This window comes from Dermacentor variabilis, chromosome 10 (assembly GCF_050947875.1).
Source record: "Dermacentor variabilis isolate Ectoservices chromosome 10, ASM5094787v1, whole genome shotgun sequence".
Classification (NCBI taxonomy): domain Eukaryota; kingdom Metazoa; phylum Arthropoda; class Arachnida; order Ixodida; family Ixodidae; genus Dermacentor; species Dermacentor variabilis.
The window spans coordinates 89,247,930-89,271,605 of record NC_134577.1 but is presented as its reverse complement, the minus strand read 5'-3'; the positions used below and the strand labels follow the sequence as shown (position 1 = coordinate 89,271,605).

Genomic DNA, 23,676 nt, shown 5'->3' with positions numbered 1-23,676 from the left:
GTCGCGACGAAAGACAGCGCGTAGGCCTACAAGCACCATAGGAAGAGGGTCGACCCAGTGTTCCCTATACAGGTGCGCAGTGAGAGCAGCCTTGAACTGGCAGTGGAGCCGTTCAACCATGCCGTTGGCACAGGGATGATATGCAGTGGTGCGGCAGTGGCACGGCAGTCTTTAGCGCCAAACAAGCAGTTCACTGAAGTGGTTAGAGCACAGTGAAATTGCCGGCAATGGCCAGTGGTCACGATGCTGGAGAAGCCAAAGTGGCAAACCCATGCTGAAACAGAAGCTTGGTGAGTGAGGTTTGGTCAGTTCGGGACACAAACATTGCGCACCCCACTTAGTCGATCCATTCCTCAAGTAAGGAAAGTGGGACGGGCGTCGCCCTTTATTATTGTTACTCCGCTATTGTCGGCATCGTCTCACACCTTGGCGCATGAGGACGCTTAAAATATCTTTAATAATTTCCAGGATATAACATCCGAAACTACGACCAAACTATGAGACACATCATTCATCATCATCATCATCAGCCTGGTTACGCCCACTGCAGGGCAAAGGCCTCTCCCATACTTCTCCAACAACCCCGGTCATGTACTAATTGTGGCCATGTCATGCCTGCAAACTTCTTTATCTCATCCGCCCACCTAACTTTCTGCCACCCCCTGCTACGCTTCCTTCCCTTGGGATCCAGTCCGTAACCCTTAATGACCATCGGTTATCTTCCCTCCTCATTACATGTCCTGCCCGTGCCCACTTCTTTTTCTTGATATCAACTAAGATGTCATTAACTCGCCTTTGTTCCCTCACCCAATCTGCTCTTTTCTTATCCCTTAACGTTACACCTATCATTCTTCTTTCCATAGCTCGTTGAATCGTCCTCAATTTGAGTAGAATCCTATTCGTAAGCCTCCAGGTTTCTGCCCCGTAGGTGAGTACTGGTAAGACACAGCTATTATATACTTTTCTTTTGAGGGATAATGACAACCTGCTGTTTATGATCTGAGAATGCCTGCCAAACGCACCTCAGCACATTCTTATTCTTCTGATTATTTCCGTCTCATGATCCGGATCCGCCGTCACTAGCTGCCCTAAGTAGATGTATTCCCTTACGACTTCCAGTGCCTCGGTGCCTATTGTAAATTGCTGTTCTCTTCAGAGACTGTTAAGCATTACTTTAGTTTTCCGCAGATTAATTTTTAGACCCACTCTTCTGCTTCGCCTCTCCAGGTGAGTGAGCATACATTGCAATTGGTCCCCTGAGTTACTAAGCAAGGCAATATCATCAGCGAATCGAAAGTTACTAAGGTATTCTCCATTAACTTTTATACCCAATTCTTCCTAATCCAGGTCTCTGAATACCTCCTGTAAACACGCTGTGAATAGCATTGGAGATATCGTATCTCCCTGCCTGACGCCTTTCTTTAAAGGGATTTTGTTGCTCGCTTTAAAACCGCAGCGGTGGCGTAGAGGTAGAACACCCGCCTCGCGTGCAAGAGGCCCGTGGTTCGAATCCAGGTGCCGGCAATTTTCCACCGGATTAAAAAAAAATCCGCGTGTTGATAAAATTGCACAAACAGGCCTGGAGTGTAGCTTGATCCCGGTCACCAGAACCGGTAACGCACTCCTTAAGCAGACCAGGATTGGCCACCCTGGTGCAGTACTTGGCCACAACCTCCTATATGAACAGAACAATCAAACCCCGGCCCCTAGTCCCCAACAGCTGCGAAGCAGCTGACCGCGGCGGCGGTCAGACCTGCGACGCAGCAGAGGGTGCTAAGAATCACTGGCTCCAGGCAGGCCGCCATTGGAATATGAACCTGGCAACGTTTATCGCTAGAACGTTATCTAGTGAGGCGAGTCTAGCAGTGCTATTGGAGGAATTAGAGAGCAGTAAATGGGATATAATAGGGCTCAGTGAAGTTAGAAGGCCGAAAGAAGCATATACAGTTCTAAAAAGCGGGCACGTCCTGTGCTACCGGGGCTCAGCAGAGAGAAGAGAACTACGAGTCGGATTCCTGTTTAATAAGAATATAGCTGGTAACATACAGGAATTCTATAGCACTAACGAGAGGGTGGCAGGTCTTGTTGTGAAATTTAATAAGAGGTACAAAATGAAGATTGTACAGGTCTACGCACCTACATCCAGTCATGATGACCAGGAAGTCGAAAGCTTCTATGAAGACGGGGAATCGGCGATGGGTGGAGTGAAAACAAAATACACTATACTAATGAGCGACTTTAATGCCAAGGTAGGCAAGAAGCAGGCTGGAGACAAGGCAGTGGGGGAATATGGCATAGGAACTAGGAATAGCAGGGGAGAGTTATTAGTAGAGTTTGCGGAACAGAAGAATATGGTGATAATGAATACCTTCTTCCGCGAGCGGGATAGCCGAAAGTGGACGTGGAGGAGCCCGAACGGCGAGACTAGAAATGAAATAGACTTCATACTCTGAGCTAACCCTGGTATCATACAAGATGTGGACGTGCTCGGCAAGGTGCGCTGCAGTGACCACAGGATGGTAAGAACTCGAATTAGCCTAGACCTGAGGAGGGAACGGAAGAAACTGGTGCATAAGCCGATAAGAAGCCATAAGAAGAGGGAAAATAGAGGAATTTCAGATCAAGCTACAGAGCAGGCATTCGGCTTTAACTCAGGAAGAGGACCTTAGTGTTGAAGGAATGAACGACAATCTTGTGGAACCATTAAAGAGTGTGCAATAGAAGTCGGTGGCAACTCCGTTAGGCAGGATACCAGCAAACTATCGCAGGAGACGAAAAGAGAGAGAGAAAAAAACTTTATTAAAGATCTGATCAAGAAACGCCAATGTATGAAAGCATCCAACCCTACAGCTACAATAGAACTGGCAGAACATTCGAAGTTAATCAACAAGCGTAAGACAGCTGACATAACGAAGTATAATATGGATTGAATTGAACATGCTCTCAGGAACGGAGGAAGCCTAAAAACAGTGAAAGAAACTAGGAATTGGCAAGAATCAGATGTATGCGTTAAGAGACAAAGCCGGCAATATCATTGCTAATATGGATGAGATAGTTCAAGTGGCTGAGGAGTTCTATAGAGATTTATACAGTACCAGTGGCACCCACGAGGATAATAGAAGAGAAAATAGTCTAGAGGAATTCGAAATCCCGAAAGTAACGCCGGAAGAAGTAAAGACAGCCTTGGGAGATATGCAAAGGGGGAAAGCAGCTGGGTAGGATCAGGTAACAGCAGATTTGTTGAAGGATGGTGGATAGATATTTCTAGAGAAACTGGCCACCCTGTATACGCAATGCCTAATGACTTCGAGCGTACCTAAGAACGCTAACATAATCCCTCGTTATCCCTCGACATTAGCCCTCGGCAATTGGTCAAAGGCTTTCGGGCTGCACGAACTTCACCTGCCTGTCACGCGACGTCACGAAACCACAAAAACTCGCGATGTCAAAGTGACGTGTACGGGTTAAAGATGCAATAATATGCCGAACAAATCTTGTTTTCTTCTGAATAGCCGCAGGCTGCCCCGTTGCGAAAGGAATAAAAGATGGCTGCCGCCGATCGGCCAGGCACTGGCTACTCGAACCTACCCGAAAGCATGGGTTTATTAGCATATAATAAAACTTTTTGACGTCGCGTAACGTTTTCGAGCACTTTCGGCACGTTTACGACCTGGTTCTGGTATATCCTCTTTGCTGAGCATCCATTTTAGAGTCATTCTTAAGCTTCCGTTGCCTGCCGCCGCGATTTTAGACCAGCCAGCAAGAGTCAAATAAGGGAAAGCGGACAAATCGCAGACGCCGGCCCCTCCCTCTGGGTCCGGTTATAGATTTTCAGTGCAGTAGCTCAGCCCCATCAAATCCCTCTCCACTTGAGCGTGCTCCTCGCCTGTTGTCAACCAATTATACAAGACAAGCCGCTAAGTGTAGACAATGTTATTCGTTTTTGATGCAAACAAAAGTGGTCTTCCATGAACGCGGAGAGCCTTTGATTGGTCTCTTCAGACAACCCTGCTGGTGACCGCCCGATGCCTGCATCGGCGGTTACGCAAATTTGACGTCAGGAGATTGGAATAAAAGCATTTGAAATAGTTTTACGGTATAAGGCCTCTTGTTTCGGAGCATAAATTATGGCAAAGGACTGTATGGTGGGGGGATATTGGGCGGCGTTTTGACAGTGCCCTTTTAAATTGTATGTTATGATTGCGGTATTGTGGGATTGCTCATTACTCTTTCATTTGATATGTAGTTACGCCATTCGCTTTGTACACCCAACGTAAGGTAACGAGTGGAAAGACTTCACTTACAAGCAAAAAATCCCGTATGATGCAAAAAACTTCGCATATTCGCCATATCAACGAGGCATCAACTATGCGTCACTGAAATCCGCGCAACAGGTGTAGCGTGCAGGCGTTGGACAGTTAGGCAGCGTGACAAGCATGCCACCAAGTCTTCGGGCACACCGGCATCCTTGCACCGAGTGGCAGTCATAGCCAATGATGAATGATGGTGATAGAAACTCGGTACCTTTCTGACACTGATTAACTCGACGACCTTGTAAGTGGTTTTTGTTTGAGTTTACTTGTTCTGCTGGGATCGTCGTAGTGCTTACGGCGCGCACATTTTACGACGTTTATCCCCGAGTGCCTTTGCGCCTGCATACTTGGAAACGCCAATGGCAGGCAGGCCGCACATGCAACGTTTAACACCCGAACCCTCTCGAGTGAGGCTAGCTTTGCAGGACTTGCTGTGGAATTATCAGACATTGTTTGGGATATCATCAGCCTTAGTGAGATTAGAACTGTAGAGGCTTATACATTGGTGAATAACGAACATATCCTCAGCTATAGAGGTCCCTTAGATAAGAAGGAATACAGGGTAGGATTCATAATCCATAAGGGCATAGCGGGCAACATTGACGAATTTTACTGCATTATTGAGAATGTAGCTGCAGTCGTAATTTAGCTTAATAAGAGGCACAACTAAAAGAAAGTGCACGCCTTCACTCCAACATCTAGTCACGATGAGGAGGAAGTTGATTAGTTTTAGGAAGATGTTGAATTAGCGATGAGAAAACTGCAAACTCAGTACAATATAGCAATGGGCGACTTCAATGCAAAAGAGGGGAAAAGGCAGGCTGGCGAACAAGCAATTGGCAACTACGGCGCCGATTCTAGGAACGCTAGAGGAGAGATGTTGGTATAATTTGCAAAAAAGGAATAAGCTTCCAATAATGAACACCTTTTCAAGAAGCGTAGCAACCAAAAGTGGACCTGGAAAAGCCCTAATGGTGAAACAAGAAATAAAATTGACTTCGTACATTCAGCTGATTCCAGCCTAGTGCAGGATGTAGAAGTTATAGGTAAGGTGAAGTGCAGTGATCATAGGCTTGTCAGGGCTACGATTTTCCTGCATTTGAAAAGAGAACGAGCGAAATTGATCAAGTAGAAACAGCTCAACCTTGTGGCAGTAAGGGTGAAAGCAGACAAATTCAAGCTGGTGCTTGCAAACAAATATGCACCCTTCGAACATATAGATGATGATGACATAGAGCTAATGAATGAAACCGTAACTAGGTTGGCTTCAGAGGCAGCGATAGAAGTGGGAGGCCAGGCACCTAAGAAAACAGTCGGCAAGCTCTCCCAAGTAACAAAGGACCTAAGAAAGAAGCGACAAAAAATGAAACTGTCCAACTCAAGAGGTAAGATAGAATTCGCTTAATTGTCAAAACTGGTCACCAAGGCGAAAACAAGTGACATTCGAAACTATAACGTGAGAAAGACTGAAGAAGCCGTAAAAAACGGACGCAGCCTGAGATCACTGAAAAAGAAACTTGGCATAGGACAAACCAAGATGTATGCACTAAAAGATTAGCAGGGTAATATCATCAGCAATCTCAAAGATATAGGAAAAGCAGCGAAAGAATTTATACTGACCTGTACAGTACCCACCGGATTAAGGATACCTTAATTACTAACAGTAGAAAACAGGATACAGAAACTCCTCCTATAACTAGCGATGATGTGAGAAGGGCCCTGCAAGACATGAAATGAAGAACAGCGGCAGAAGATGCAATAACAGTCGATTTAATCAAAGATGGAGGAGACATATTGTTTGGAAAAATGACAGCTCTTTATACGAATTGTCTACCGACTGGAATTGTCCCAGAAAACTGGATGAATGCAAACATTATACTAATCCACACAACGGGGGACGTTAAAGAATTGAAAAATTATAAGCCCATTTGCTTACTTCCAGTATTATATAAAATATTAACCAAAATTATCTGCAATAGAATAAGGGCAACACTGGACTTTAATCAACCAAGGGAACAGGCTTGCTTCAGGAAGGGATGCTCTACAGTGCATAACATCCATGTTATTTATAAGGTAATCGAGAAATACGCAGGGTATAATAAGCCTCTCTATATGGCTTTCATAGATTGCGAAAAGACATATTATTTAGTAGAGATACCAACAGTGATAGCGGCATTACGTAATCGAGGAGTACAGAACGCTTAGCTAAATACCTAGGGAAATATCTATGTGGTTCTACAGCTACCTTAATTCGACACAAGAAAAGCAGGAAGATACTTATAAAGAAGTGGCTCCGACAGGGAGACACAATCTCTGCAATGTATTCACAGCGTGCTTGGAAGAAGTATTCCAGCTATTAAACTGGGAAGGCTAAGGAGTAAAGAACGGCGGCGAATTTCTAAGCCACCTTCGGTTTGCCGATTACATTTTTATATTGAGCAACAATACAGACGGGAGACAACAATCGATTGAGGACCTTAACACAGACAGTGTAAGAGTGGGATTGAAGATTAATGTGCAGAAGAGAAAGATAATAATAAATAGCTGGGCAAACAAACTAGAGTTCAGGATCGCCAGTCGGCCTCTAGAGTGTGATGTAGTACGTTTACTTAGGTCAATTAATCACAGGGAACCCTGATCATAAGAAGGAAATTCAGAAAAGAACAAGAATCATACGGCCGACATTGCCAGCTCCTGACTGGAAGCTTACCATTCTCATTGAAAAGGAAGGTGTACAATCAGTGCATTTTACCAGTGCTGACACATGGGGCAGAAACATGGAGACTGACAAAGAACCTTGACAACAAGTCAAGAATCGCGCAAAGAGCGCTGGAACGCCGATTGCTAATCATAACGTTAAGATACAGAAAGAGAGCGGTTTCGATCAGAAAGCAAACGGGTATAGACGATATGCTTATTGATATCAAGCGAAATAAATGAAGCTGGGCAGGACATGTAATGTGTTAGATAACCGATTAGATAACCGTTGGATGATTAGGGTTATAGAATGGGTAGCAAGAGAAGGGAAACGCAATCGAGAACGACAGAAGAATAGGTGGGGCGATGAAATTAGGCAATTCGCAGGCGCTAGTTGGAATCGATTGGCGCAGGACAGGGTTAATTGGAGATCGCTGGGAGAGGTCTTCGTCCTGCAGTGGACATAAAACAGGTTGATCATGATGATGATGATTTTGATGATGAAATGGAAACGTTCTGCACACTACATGATTAGACCCACGTTTCCATATAACCTTTTGTCCCCCCCTCCCCGTCCTATATACTCTGGTCTTCGTTGAGCCATTTAGCACAAGCTGTGACGCAGCGGGAGCAAACAATCTGTGTTTCTCTTTGCGTACGTTGTGCCCTTTGCAGGCTTGTAGACATACGTAGTATGCATCTTACACAGCCGACACAATCCAAAGGCTGTTCGTGTGCAGATTTTTGCTGACAGACAGGGTAGGAAAGGTGTAGTATACGTGTTGGACAAGTGCATAATGGCGACGCTATTGTCCACATATACTTATTGCTACGCTAGCAAGTAAGCATGAAGGTGTTCTGTTTTGCGTGTCTTCGCATTCAGTAAAAAGCCTGACAGTAATAGTACCTGCGAGTCTTCCGCTGTTGTTTTCTGCGTCTTATTAATTCCATAAACTACTACCGCTGCTGGTGCTACTACTACAGTTGCCATATTACTACATAATGGAAGGAAGATGAAAAATCTTGCAAATGGGCGCAAGGCATATGTAAATCAAGTATTGGTAATTTTTTCCTTCTGAAATTCCTAAACATAGGGAGCAAAGAATAAGGCATAGAAAACGCATGGTCTTGTAAGGCGAAATATCGGGCTAAAGCTTTGGTTAACCTTTTCTTGCAATGAGTGCTACACATAGCAGTGACAAGTTACAGCCATACATCGAGACGGAGTCATCCTTGCCCGAAGAGTCATTGTGTAGTTGTCAGTAGTACTCAGGGCATTGTAAGACGAAGATAATAGCGATGAGTTGGATATACTAGAGATATATAAAATTAAGTTTGTAATATGTGGAACGTGCAATGTCTCATTTATTCCATGACGAATCTCTAGCCTTCAGCACATGTGGCATTATTGTTTTATATTTTAATTATTGATTTATCGTAATATGCTCATTCTCAGTAATCAGCAACTGCCAATAAATTTCTTGATTATGCCGATCACAAGCATGCTGATGTCTGACGCCACTAGCAAGGCTTCTTGTTTATTTTCTCCTCCTGATTTTTTTTTCAGTGCCAAACTGGGTGCGTATATTGCATATATTTTTTGTTTTGTTCCACTCATTGCAATGCAAGTAGTGTGCTTTGCAAAGTTTCTCTTTCTTTATTTGTGGTGTTTAACGTCCCAAAAAGTTAGGGTGGATACCGCCAACTTTCGTAGTGGTGGGATCTAGAATAACTTTCTTCACCTTAGATTCTCTAACGTGCCCCTTTTCGTATCGGCCACGCGAACCTCCGGCTCCGGTATTGGAGAACGCAGAGAAGGAATTCCGCTTGCATAGGCTAGACGGGGAAAGAGGAGACTGTGCCTGTGTTGATGGTGGCACTCGGTTCGTTAAAACATGGGTACAGGGTACACGAAATATTTCTATCTGTGCTATTAGTGAACTGCTGAACTAATGAACGAACACTACTTAGAGGGCACGTAACAACCTGCAGCACATAACTGAAGTTTGCTATGTGACCTGGCGATGGGTCCTTAAATTTTTACAGCTTCTTTCTGGCAGGAAAAAAGGCGATAAAGTTACGCACTTAAGTGTCACTAGTAAGTCGTGCAAGCTTCCTGGGAACTTTTTCATAATTTACGCTTGAAACGACTACTATAGATATTCAAAGAGAGGGAAGCTGTTATCACACAAAGGAGAATGCCTCCATGTTATTCTACCACCATATACCAAATACACCGTGCACGAAAATAGCTAGAAACACTCAAGTGAAGTTGTATGCGCGTATCGTGCCATGAGTCACTGTAACAGCAGATCGTGTGTGACTGTTTTCAGTGGGACAGCTACATTGGTTCACCTTAAAGGAGCACGCAAGCACAAAGCATTGTGTTTTCACTTCAAAGCATCAGCCTGGCGTCGCCTGGGCACCTTTCATTGCTAGAGTTACATCTCCGTTCACATGGCACGTTTTCTTTTTATTTTTTCCCTCCCCTTCATGCCCCTTGCTATCAATTCGTTTTTAACGTTATCTCATTTCCCCTGTTTATCGGTTCCATTCGCGGCTGCATCTTTTCCAGTTGCATTTGCAAGCGAAAAGCGCGCCACGATGACATCGCCTTTCATGGGTCGACACGGGCAACGAAGGTCTCTGTGCCTAACTCAAACTCTGCTGCTTGTGGGGTTTTCGACGTGATCAGTTCGTGGCTTGACAGCAAGGCGGCGCGGAATTTCATTACCCGCACTCAGGGCAGAGCGAAACGAGAGGAGAAGCGGTCGGGAGCACGACGGAAAGTTGGGCGCGTTTTATTTCTCGGACGTTAGTTGCCCGCAGCAAATACATTGCAAGATAGGTAAGTCGGATCACCTTTCCATCTTACTCCGTGGCCACTCTATGTTTATTGCTCTGTGCCTCTGTGACCGCATTACCTGGCATGCGCCAACGTGTGCACAGCTTCTTTCGTTTTCCACCATAAGTATTTAAATAGCGTGCTGATAAATCGGCCGTAGCGCAATATACAGAGTGATTGAGCGAACACTTTCGAAACTTTTTAAATGTTGACTGTGGCAGGACAGCTCAATCCCAGTTTATGGCCCGGTCAACTCGAAGCAGTGGACACTACTTGCATAAAACATTGAAATGCGAAATCGACAAATTAACACGAATTCACTAATTACCTTTTAAGTGAATTATCTTATGACCCATATTGCAATTTACAAATTCTAGCAGTGGGCTCCACGAATTCTCAGGGCGACACCAGTTTCGTGATGTAAATTCCCGAACTTTGCGGAGAAATACATTGGCATTCCAGTTACTTGTGTACTTCAGTGCATGAAACGACGTTTTCTTAACAAATTAACTCGAACGCCAATGCGTTTCTCCGGAAAGTTTGGGAGTCAATATATCGAAGCTGGTGTCATATCTAAAATTGGTTCCAAGTGAATCCACTTCACGAACTCCATGGCTAGAATTTGTAAAGTGCAATATCGGCCATTGTGTAATTATTTAAAAACTTAATTACCCAATTTTCGTTATTTCCACCATTTTGCATCTCAATTTTTGTGTAAGTATTGCCCGCCGGCTTCGAGTGCACGAGCTCATGAACTAGAATTCTGATATCTGTCACAGGCTACCTTTAAAGATTTTTCAAGGTGTTCCCTGAAACATCCTGTATGGAGGACCGCACGCCAAGCCTCATCCTAGACGCCAGCGCTCGTTTCTCCCCTGGCGGAACGATTTCATCTCCAACGGGTGTATGTTTCCGCCGCCACTTCCCTCAGCGGTCGCGCCCGCGTTCAGAACGTCTCTTGTTTGCGACGGCGCCTCTTCGGATGAACGGAGATTATTATTGTGTTGTTAACTGTCACCACAGCAATGTAAACACGAAAGGGTCAATTCCACCAGTGAAATTCTGCGACTTCACGAGAAAATGGTTCGAAAAAAGCAGACGACTGACATGGATTATTGCGGCGCGCCGAGCGAAGTAAACAACTGGCAAACGAAGCGGGATCGTTCATTGATCACTCCTGAGTGTATGACGGCTTTTAGATGTAACCCACATGAATTTAATAATTACTCGGTACATAATTCTCTTATTCATATAAAAACTTTTATTTGTTCAACGAGCGCTTGTCCTGTCTTCTTTCTCGTGTTTCGTTTGTGTGTGCGCTGCCCAAGAATGGAAACCACTTCTGCTGTTGCGCTAGCAGTGGCCGAAGTTGAATGTGTGCACGATGCATTGAACATGACCGGAGTTCATTCCCGCTTCACCACTGCAGCGATCGATCGAGTTACTGGACGATACACTCCCGCGTCTTGGTCGCGCCGGCATTGCTGAAGGAGGAATGATTACTAATACTTTCAACTTCCGTCTCTTGAGCACTGTTAAAAAATGGCCAAGCTGTCTACATTGCTGCCTCTATTCCATATTGTAGGGGAGTTGAAGTTGTGTGTGCATGTCGTACTTGTGCTATGCAGCGATATATTTTGTTTATTTCCGCACAGTGTCGATGGAAGTCGGTTGTCGCCATCAGAGACAACAGGGATTTGTAGCAAACATATTGTGAGAAACTGCAAAAATGACTTTAACTCGTATGTGCCGTATGTATGTGCCGCATCGTATGTGCTGACTATTTTTCGGGCGGCACATACGATGTCGTTTCCAATTATCTGCTCAGTGTCACTTACATGATTAAGCAGACGCTGCCCTCTCGCCGCATTTCAGCCATGAAAATAATCGTCAAGCGTACCGATCTTTTTAAAGGCAAATAGAAGCGTGTGCAGTCTGTTTCACACTTAAGGGAAAACTGGGAGCGTATTGTATCGCGATGCGGCAAGCAATGGAGTCGTGCGGCGGCAGCAGCTCGAGCAGGCGCAGACGCTCGAGGGGCGTAGTCGTGATCTGCTTCGTATGCTATGGCAGCGCGCGCTGGCCACATTGTCGGGAAGCGTGCTACTGTCAGGGGCAGTGCACCGATTCCATCGGTACTGCGGGAACTGATCTGATATTCTTTACTAAACGTTGTGCGTCGCCAAACTCTGAGCCTTCATTGGCGATAATGGAGTTCCACGAACTTCTTTTGACAGCATGCATCGTTTGTTCTTTCGAAAGGGCGGGGTACCGAGCGCGAGCACGTATATTTGTTCACTGTGTGTGCTACCGTAATAAGCAGCGACAAGGCTCACCAAGATGCGCGCGCACCGTGCTCAGTCTTTGTTTTACTCGAAAGGAAAACAAAGCTCTCAACAATGATAACTATGGGGGTCGAACACGATGAAACAAACGGATACGATTAAAGGAATGTTTTAGGTTAAGACAATGAGCTGGAAGTGATTTTTCTTAACAATCATTCACTACACCAGACAGAGCCTGTCCGCCGGCGGGGTATTGGACGCGTCACGCTCGGAACTTAAGTTAGTACCTCGTCAAGTCCCCAGCGGCAGCGATGAGAGCGCTCATCCTTGAAAGCAGTGAAGTGTAGAATGACTTGGTCAGGGATGTGTTCATTCGCAGCACGTCTCAGTCGCTGAGGATGGTGGATTGAAGCCTATTCTCGGGCGACTGATAGAGGGGATGGTGCGGCAGCGATACTTTCGTCGAGCCCCAGACATTTTAAATGATGTTGGCGCCCGGGGATTGAGGCGGCCACTCCGAGAGAGTGACTGCGCTCTCTTCCAGCAGTTCTTGCACAACACGAGCAGTGTGGATCGGTGACCTATCGAGTTAGAATATATAGTAGCCTTCCAGAAACGGACCGTCAAGAATGTATGGAATCAGTACGTCGTCTATGAATGCCCTGCAGCGATGAACTTACCTTCGAGGCGTATCAGTGGGGGTCGCACAACGCTTAGTAAAGAATACCAGCTAAAAGTAAAGAATACACAGTAACTATGAGATCGGCGCACTGCAACTGACAGTAGAACGTTTCCCGACAATACCTGCTACGGTGACACGCGGCCAGCGCGTGTCACCGTAGCAGACGACGCCGTTCAAGATCCTACCGGCGCAACCCGCCCCTCGAGCGCCTGCGCAAGCTGCTGCCGCCGCCTGACGCAAGCGCTCGCCGCGTCGCGATGCAATTTGCTCCGAGTTTTCCCCTAAATGTGAAAGACTGTAAATCGCCCTTCGAATGAAATGTCCACGCGAACACACGTAGGCACACACCGCGCACGGCACAATACTTGCCCAAACACGCGCAGTGCAGGAGGCAATCAAGGCGGTGCGAACGAGAGGTGGGAAAGGGTTTTGCTAGAATTTTGCTTCGCATGCGGCGCTCTCAACGCCGGCGCAGCAGCGCCGCGCTCGGTGCCGTTGTTGTCCATATGCCACGGGTATTAAAGTGTTCTTTCTGCATGCGAGTATTCGCAGCCTTATGTACAATGGACCCAATCGAAATGTCACTACGCAGCTGTGCTCGGGAGAACAGTGACGAAGCGCTTGTGCCAACGTCTTGCCGAGATATCACCCCGCTGTGCACAGCAGTAGGAATAACGAATACGCCCCATGCCGGCACATAGAAAGTCGAACGGCACCGTGTAACTCTGGTAGTGCTGCAGTACGGAAACCTACGTCAACGCGAAATGGCAGTAATAACTGAAATCGGTGTCTTCGCACACGCAGTTAGCCGATCTTTTCTTTGCTGCTATAAATGTCGAAGTGCACAGATGCGTTACCACTTCACTCCGTTAGAACTGCCGCCGACACCGCTCGCCCGGCTGTTCAGAACACGAAACAATATTGCCTTTCTGGCTATACCACTGGCACTGCGTAACTTGTATTACACGTCAGCGAGAAAAAACTCAAGCGACAAAGTTGTCCTATACTGCACGAAAAAAATATTCTAAGTAGGCTTAAGTTTGCCTCTGGGCAGAGCCACTGCCATGTCTCAAAAACTGGATTTTTTGACCTCACTAGAGGCAAGATTTTTAGCCACTAAAAATGTGGATTTTAGGCGCCTAAACTAGGCACACGTAGCATCATTTTATGCAAGATAGGGGCCAAAATGCGAGCCATGAACTATTCGCAAACGACACGCTTTAAGTATTAAATGTGTATAGACTATTTTCAAGCTAAGAAAACTCGCAGCAATCACTTGCGAGATTTCACAGGCAGCAGCTGTATTGTGCAAGCCATCAGATCACAAGATATTGCTGAGCAGACGAAAACAAACGAGCAGGACGAGTAGGACGAGCTGAGCCGCTTTCTTCTGAATCCACTTGCTTCAGCCCACACGCTTAACACATTTGACCTAACACTATGAGTAGGTAAAGTGTACATTTAATAGCCAAAGCTCCCTGCTGCAACTCACGCATAAAGTGGATCGAGCAAGAAACGTAGAAAATGATAGGTTTGGAGATTAAGTGCGGATAGTAGGTGAAACTGTGGCATAGGTAGTGTTTATGGTAGAGGAATAAATATATTCCCTGATCTATTGCAGAGTACAGGTGAGCCGCCATTGGTAGGTATATCTGGCAACCACAATAGAAGCGCAGGAGCCGAAACACATCGGCACATAACTACAGTCGACAGTACTTCCAGCGAACTTTGCATGCTTCAGCCTCACAGAGTGAGGTCTACAGTCAACAGTGTTTCCAAGCAGCACTCGGTTCCTAGCTCTTTCCTAAACAACCTTGTACGCACGAAAAGACTGCGCGCTTTCCGGATCGCCCGATTTCCGTCGTACCAACACCATACGGGGAGCGGGCTTATCGTATATGCAATTGAAGCCGAGTCTCATGGCGATGTCGACGGCAAAAATTCGCACGCAGTGTCCACACCAGCGGAAAAAAGAATTCTTGAACCATTCCACTCTGAATGCGGCTGACCAGGAAAGCAGTTTAGCGGACGACAAGCAGTTTATCGCGCGCGCTCTCTACGCCAGGCATTGGCACTGTGAACTGGCGCGTGGTGCGCCGTGGATTCTTTATGCGTTAGCACGCACGCAGTCGTGTCCATGCTTTGAGTATGCCAGCATAAGCCAGAACGTATATACATTATACTTCCAACACAACAGCTCATTGGCGTCGTTTTATGGACTTCCGCTTCTGAAAACAAGGATTTTCTCATAACTTGGTATGATACACGCTCGGAAAATGAACAAAAGTTAAAAATGCATGACATGTACATGACTTGGCCATCTGCTAGCCGCCTGGTTAGCTCAGATTTTAGAGCGGCTGCCCCGGAAAGGCGGGGGTCCGGGGTTCGAGTCCCGGACCAGGACGAATTTTTCTTCAACTATGAGGCTTTTCTTTCGAGGAACCCGTATGGGTTTCCTTTGTAGCAATTGCTACGATCGGGTTCGAAGGGTCTGATTCTCCCTTTATTAATTCTCCCTTTAAACAATACCAAAGTTCAGAGACAGCAAAAAATAAATAAATAAATAAATCTCAAGAAAATGCGAAGGCCGTTTCATGTACACGCATAAAAAAAAGTTTATATAATGCCCTGAAGACTAAACTGTAGCACAGCTTCTGATATAATCACTAATAAAATTGCACAAAACTGGGACGACGTATGACACAGTCATGACAACTAAAAAAAAAGGAAAATTCAATGGTAATTGCAAAAACAGTGACACGCAAGATACCTAAAAAATAGACTAAAATGCTTAGGTTGCTTTATTCACAACCATAAAAAAAAGACAGGAACTTAGTTATATACTTGCGCAAAAGTATATGAAATGCGTGATATGTTTATTACTGCTGAACGAAATGTAAAAGACACCGCAGAACAAAAATAACATTGTATTTAAAACGCAAATACACATTATCACATTATTCTGCCCTTCGCCCCAACTTGAGTAACGGTGGCAAGGGGGAGCAGACGGCAGCCAGCTTTTGCAGCAGCACATAGAAAACATTCGCAGAAAGGCCTATTCCTCAATCAAAGATCAGGTGAAATAAGCCAACACGACTTTTCTTTCAGCGCGAATGCAATGCTTAGCAGTAAAATTATGTCACTTAAGGAGAGTGAACTGTTGGGCTAGTTGGTTATCGGACATAATAAACGAGTTTTGCGCCAAAACCACACACACAAGAAAGCGCCCGTGTTGTCTCCTTTTTTGTGTGTATGGTTTTGGCGCAAAACTCGTTTATCATGTCACTTAAGCCACTACGCCATAGCTACTGGGTACTCCTTTGTGTAGTAAACACGACCTACAAAACTTTGCATATAGGACACTTGCAAGGCTCGTGCTTTCCTAAAGAGAGCGTGTAACGCCCGCACATGAAAGTTGTTCGCGCGGTTTTCCCATCGGCATTTGCTGGCATAATACATAAACACGAATAGTAATTTTTCAGCAGTTAGTAGGTTTGTAGAACGGTTACACACTGAAAAAAGCCCTGACATCGGAATGGAAAGCTGGGCGACTTACTGAAGTTGCAGAATGAGACTTGGCGCCGAAAAACGCAAGTCTTGGACCAGGTTACAATGAGACGGAACATCTATTTGTCAGCTTTCTCTACTGGTAAGAGGGAAGTGTAGCACAATCAAGACGCAACGACGTCAGGAGACTCATGGAGCACACACATGCACAGGGCCGTGTTCGTGTATATGCCTTTTCTGATGTCCTTGGCTCTGCACGCTCACCTGTTGTCTTTAGGCACCCGGAAGAACTAGACAGGGCTTGTTTTTGAGGTATTCGTGTACCGCTGCGCGATGCGCGAGCGGTTCGAGTCGTGAAAACGGGTGAAACAACGCGGAGCACAAGCGCACAGCTATAGCGTCTAGTATTGAAGACTTAACGTTCTTCGAAGAGCTAGAGAAAAAGAAGCCAACTGTGCAAGGCACGCGAGAGCGCGGACGCACGGAGAAGACGAAGAAGGTAGAAGAATAAGGATTAAAGGAATAAGGACTAAATTGCGCAATATTGGCGGTAGTAATAATAACAGATTCTTTATCCTTATGTTCCTCGCTCACAGCAAATGGTGTCACTAACCTTTTACGTACATTTCATTTTCTAGTGCCTGCCCACATAAATTTAATTAGATTGCTTTGGGTGCCTGGACATAAAGGATTAGTGATGAACAAAATGGCTGACAGTCGCGCGAGAGCGGCCCTCAGTGGCCCTGTATTACCATTACTTCCTACAATAGCTTACCTGATGGCTACTAGATTCAGGAGATAATACAATTATTCAAGACTTTTTGAACCCAGCTGTAGCTAATTTTTCAGAATACCGACACCTCCTATTCCCTTGGCCAAAGAATTCCTTTCACACCAGAAAAACTGAAGTCATCTTTACCCGATTAAGCTGTCGAATACCAAAATTAAACTTCTATCGTCAAAGGGCTGGTCTGGTGCCCTCCCCTCTGTGCCCAGTCTGTGGAGAAGATGAAACTGTTTTTTTTCATATTCTGCCGCCGTTTCACTTCTTTAAGAAAAAATCTAGAATCAAGATTTACACAGCTTGGTGTGAGCTCTTCAATTATAAATATCCTCTCTCAAGGAGCCTCCTCTCTTGGAAAGTGCCACATGGATATTTGCTCAACCGTAGAGGATATTACATTGCTACAAAGAGATTGTCTTGAATTCTTAAACATTTTATTTTTGTTCATTTCCTCCAGTTTGCTTTACCAATTTTAGTTTTTAATAAAGATAGTCTAATTTTATCCAAATCTCCATCAATACCCCACAGTGGGTGTGCGCCATCGCATAAGGAATACCATACCATACCGCACCATACCTTACCAAAAGACAGCGTCCGTCATGAACTGCATTCGATCTAATTACTGTAAATAATGTAAATACAGCTCTGTTTCATCATAGGTCGTGACCATTCATTCTATAATCTGGTGCCCAAACCCACCGATAGTACTCGCCGGGACTCTACACGCTTGGAATGCTCATAGGGAACGTTGAAAGCAAAGACATAACGTCGTAAGGACAGCGGAAACTCTGAAAGCCAGATGGTACGACCTGACTGGGCCATCCGCTGTTACCCTTCGCCGTGAAAAGACACCTACTCAGCATCCATCCAAGAAGGTGAGCGAGGTCACACGTTGTTGAAACACAAGGTAAACCGCCTAGAAGTGCTCAAAGACAAGCGAACGGCGCGACACGAGATGAACACGCGTCTCACCAGTGAGGCGAAAGCCGTGACTGAAAACGCTGATAGTGCAAAGATTTAATCTTTGGTCGAATGGACTACACACCAATAATGAGGATTTGGACAAGCTTAACACCGAGATAGAAGATGCTGTCTCTGAGGACGAATTCGCGACAGCATTTGAAACTCTGTTGACTTGTTGGCGCGTTCTACTAGTGCCGCTTCCGCAGCCGCAGGTTTATCACATGCACTCGGTGATCGCACTCCGCGCAAATCATTCAAGCTTCCAATTCTACAGTTGCAGACATTCGACGGACAGCTTTGTCATTGGCTTGCTTTTTAGGAGCACTTCGAGGCGTCTGTGCATGAAAACGAAAACCTGACGAAAGGAGAACGATTTGAACATCTGAAGAATCTTCTAAGCAGTGCAGCCGCAGCTTCCGTTTCTGGTCTACAAGCGACAGGCGAGTGCTACGGCGACACCATCGAAATTCTAAAGAGTCGTTTTGGCGATAAGCGTCCATTGTGCAGGAGCATATACGCTGTCTGCGCACACTACCAGCAGTTGCTTCCCATAGTGAGGATTCAGGTCAGAAATCACACAGAGAAGCAAATGCTATAATGGAAGACGTTGTAATGCGACTAAGAAAATAGTCATCAAATTCTAAAAGACTGAGAACTTATTGTAACCGCTGAAGGAGATAGCACCCCATCGGGAGCTGCCAAGATATTGGGACTCTTGTGGGATCCTCTAAGAGATGACAGTAGCCGCAAAATCAGCGCTATGCTTCTTGGGTAAAGATCGAAAGCCGTGTAAGAGATATATTCTGCAAGCAGTGTCAATGATATTTGACCTGCTCGGGATGATTGCACCCTTCAGCATTCAAGCCAAGATGTTATTTTAGAAGTTGTGGCAGAGACAGGCAGATTGGGACGCAGATTTTCCTTCGGACCTTGCTTTGCAGTGGCAAAATTGGTGCTCAAATCTGCAGCCCCTTACTTCTATGACTATACCACGTTGGGTTAAGACTGGGCTCGAAAGTCACTCCATGCAGCTTCATATATTTTGAGATGCAAGTCAGAGGGCATATAGAACTTGTGCATATTAGAAATTTCTTGACTAAGAGAATTGTGCTCATAGCCCCCTTTTAATGGCAAACTCACGGGTGGCGCCAAGTGAATTTGCCAAGACTGGAGCTACTTGGTGCTTTGCTCGGAGCAAGGTTAGCAAAATTTCTGAAGACTGCCCTTGAGAAGTACACCTTTGAAAAATTATTTTGGACGGATTCCGAGGTCACACTGCGTTGGATAATATGGTCTGCAAAGAAACACAAGCCTTTCGTCGTGAATAGGGTGGCTGATATTCAAGGCTGTTCCGACAAAAGCCACTGGCGACATTGTCCTGGGACTGATAATCCTGCGGATTACCTTACACGTGGAGTTCAGCTGCAGTTTCTCAAGACAATGGCAGTGGGGTGGAAAGGAGCACCATGGATGACAGAAATGAAAGGTGCATGGCCCATGCACACCCTTGAGGCAGAATTACATAGTAATGATATAGACTTTACAGAAGCAAAAGTCGTCGTACAAGTTTTACATGTCAGAACCTTGTTGCCTATTTTGGACCTTCAACGTTACTCAAGGCTCCCAAGTGTATTACAAATAACAGCGTGGGTATTTCGTTTCATCAAAATTTGCAAAAATAAATGCCTCAGGGACCAACCACAGCTCAAAGACAAAGATATTAGCAGCGCTGAAAATTATTGGATCAAGGAGGCTCGAGAGGACGTTGATGCCGAAGAAATCAATCAGCTTGAAAAGGAACTACAGCTGAATCGCCATTCAGGCCTAAAAATGCTTCATCCTTTTCGCAACAGGGAAGGACGGTTGCGTGTAAGTGTACGACTGCAATTCTCACAGGAAGCAGAAGTTAAACGTCCGATTTTGTTGCCTCCGCTTTATCATCTGACAAAATTTGTCATAGGAGACTACCATAAGCGTACACGCCAGGATGGTCAGCAAGATACCCTTACCATGCTTAGAGAGAAATTTTGGGTACCCAGCGGAAGACAAACTGTGAAGAAAATGATCAGAAGATGCAACGCTTGCATCAAGACAAGCTCAAAGCCCAGCAGCGCACCTGTTGAACCATTATGAAGTGAATGAGTACAAGGATCTGATCCCTCTCAAGCGGTTGGAATTGATTTTGTGAGACCCCTATACATGAATGAGGATACGTCGAAGGGCTACATTGTGTTATTTAATTGTGCTGTCACAAATGCAGTGCACATTAAATTAACGACCGGACTGTCAGCACAATGTTTTCTGTCCCCTTTTCGTCGATTTGTATTGCGTAGTGGATTGCCTGACATAATATACAGAGACAGCGCGCAGGCTTTCAAGAAAGCGTCGAAGGAAATCACCTCATTAGCAAGAGTATTGTTCAATGGAGAGCTACAAGACTACTGCTCTCAAAAAGAATAGAATGGAAGTTCATCGCAGAAAAAGCTGCATGGTGGGGCGGCTTCTGGGGGAGATAGATAACAACTGTCAGAACTAACCTCCGGAAGATCCTTGGAAAGGCAAATCTTACGTCAGAAGAATTAACGACGGTATAATATGAGTAGAGGCAGTAGTAAACTCCAGGCCTCTCATGTACTTGTCAACGTCACCAGCAGAAATGCAAATACTTACTCCAGCACATTTCTTAACCGGTAGACGACTAACTAACCTTCCTTACCACAATGAATATGTCGATATTTCTGGGCGAAGATCTTCTCCGGTCACAAGAAAGTGACTTCATCGCAATCAGTTACTGGATCACTTTTGGAGAAGATGGAGGAAAGAATATCTTCTTAGTCTGTGTTCAGCGCACTATGCCAATGTTGAAGCTTGGAACAATCTGAAATCTAGTGATGTTGTGCTTCTTTACGAGGCAAATGCCAAACAACTATGGAAGATGGGACAAACCCAAGAAGTATATCGAGCACGTGATCAAAATATCAGAACCTTTTCGATGAAGCTTCCAAACGGCTTTGCAATACGCCTACCCGTCCAGCTTCTGTACCCAAATGAACTTTCTTCGCTCTGATGTATTCTAACTGTGCGCATTTCCTGGATGCGGAAGATATTTAATATTTACCTTTCTTCGAAGAGCTAGAGAAAAAAAAACCAACTGCACGGTACGCTAGAGCGCGGACGCACGGAAAAGACGAAGAAGGTAGAAGAAAAGACGGGCGTCTGTCATCGACTACATTCAATCTAATTAGTGTAAATAATGTAAATGAAGTTGTGCTTCGATGTAGGTCGTGACCATTTATTCTATATCTAGTACACTATGCACATAGCTATAGACAACCACGAAACCATTAAGGCAGCGACTAGTTTGGCCTATATATCTCTTCCCGCATGATATTGCAATTGAATAAACGAGCCCAAGAATGCAGGACCCAAAATGCTTCTTGTGAAGGATCGAACAGGCACTAGTGCGAGGATGGAGCAGATTTACGACCGTACAGAGCATGAGTAGCGTATCCGGCGCTGAAATCACTACTTCCACGTTACTTTTGCGGCCAATCTTTGTAAAATTTGAGAGACGTTATCAACTTCTTATTCTTCCTCAAACCGACTTTAACTGCTTTGTAGCGCTACCTGTGCAGCTGCTACATGGTGTTCTACCTGGTGTAATAATATGCAACTGTAATGTAAAATGTGCACGTGTCGAAGCTACGAGGCGCGCATGCTAAATGGCGTCTCCTCGCGCGCTAGGACGCGATTATAGCGCGTTTTCCCGGTGCAAGCTAGCAAATGCTGCCGTGGCTCTTCTTCCGAAGTCATGGCCTAACTGCAAAGGCTGCAGCAGGCCATTTGTAATAAAATTTTGTACAAGAAGGAACTGGTATTTTGCGCACTCTTGCAAGCACACCATGTTCTGGTTCTCATGTACACTGACGGATAAAACGGCGGTGGGAACATCGACATTACATTTTTCTGCAGATTTTTTTTTCATCTCGTCAATTACTTTTAGCTTTTGTGACGGCCCTGAAACTATTTAACATCGTTTTATTGTTTGTAAATATGTAATTTTAATATGGGATGTCCTCCACAAAATTGTGCAAAACTCCTTTGGTGTAAATTATAGCAGTATCCACTACGTTGTTGTTCCGTGTGAGATGTAGCACAGGATATATTTTTCTGATAGTACTGCTTAACCTATGGCAAACATGTAGACAAATCCATATGCAGAAAGACAAATTTCCTCAAGATCGCATTTAGCTCCAATGATCTCACAGTGAAAGAACATTTACTATCAATAAGAATGTCAGCCGCATTGGTATCAACTTTTCATTAGGGTGTTTAACTTTGTTTTCGAGTTTTTCCTTGTGATAGAAGATATTCCATTGTAAGTCGTTTACTTTTTTGTATGTATTGTCCGTATACCTATGATCGCTTATGACATTATGGTGCTCATACAATTATAAATAGTTCCGGTATATACATAATTTAATTCATTTCAATAAAAGCCATGTCCAAAAAATTAAAGCCCTGGCGTGGCTCAGTGGTAGAGTAGGTTACTCTCACACAGTGGGCCCGGGCTCGATCCGAGTGGGAACTGTGTCTTTTTAACAGTGGAGCTGTTCTAAGTCGAGCCTTCACCGTCCGCTGTCCGGTGTCACGCAGGGTGGAGAGAGAGAGCCGGGGTAGGGGGGCGGAGAGGGGCATAGGAGCAGGTTAGAATGACAGAAAGTTGAGCTAGTTGGTAAGTATTCATTATGCAAAAAAAAAAAGAAGACGAGGCGTGCAGACAGGACACAACAGTAGAAAAGTGGACAACACGAACGCCGACTATCAGCTGAAGGGAGCACTGAGGCGAAAAAGAAAGAAGGCACAAAACTCACCTGAGCAAGCTCAGAAATGGTATCACCACGTGTAAGTCGGGTCCGTGTGCCGGTCTACGTGAGAGATAACTGTTGAGGCACCTAATCTCTTTCTTATGTATCTACCACAAGACGCGTATCTTCATTCTTATGCCTGTACAATATGGAACATTCTACTCTTGTGTCCCGTCTGCACGCCTCACCTCTTTGTTGCATAGGAGCAGGTGTTGCGCCGGCGCGTTCCTTTTCGCCCCATGCAGAGCGCTCGGCGTGAGCAGCAGCGGCAGCACCGGCGTCACGCGAATCGCGAGCTTCGAGAGCCAGAAACTCTGGCAAAGCGACAGCGGAGGGAAGCCGCTACCACCGAGGATCGAGAACAGGAAGAGCAAGCCAGGCGGCGGTGGAGGCAAGCCAACAATCTCGTTCAAGAGAAGGCAACTCAAGCCAAGCGACAGCAGAGGCAAGCTAACACCCAACTTCGAGACTAGGAGGCCGAGCAGAGACTTCGACGCCGGGAGATCCCTCCCACAGAGGCTACCGATGGGCGCTTAAAGAGAGAATTCCTCGACCGTGAGGGGGGCCTCATCTGAATGATGTGTGATAGACTGCGGTTTGATCGCAACCTGAAGCAATTGAAGAGTGTGCTCAATCCGGAACCGAAGCTCGAATCTAGCAAAACGATGGCAATGAGACGAAAGACTTTCATGAAAATCGCGCTAAACACGAGTTCAAACTTGAGAAAACGAC

At 45.3% G+C, this 23,676-nt stretch overlaps 1 protein-coding gene across 1 annotated transcript in view; it reads left to right on the top strand.

Moving 5' to 3' along the window:
* Positions 1–23,417, top strand: part of LOC142559328 (uncharacterized) — a 34,614-nt gene extending 11,197 nt beyond the window's left edge. The window contains exon 4 of the mRNA XM_075670943.1: positions 23,148–23,417. Within this exon, the coding sequence (XP_075527058.1) occupies positions 23,148–23,417 (270 nt within the window). The remainder of the gene's footprint in view (positions 1–23,147) is intronic.
* Positions 23,418–23,676: the final 259 nt, after the last annotated feature.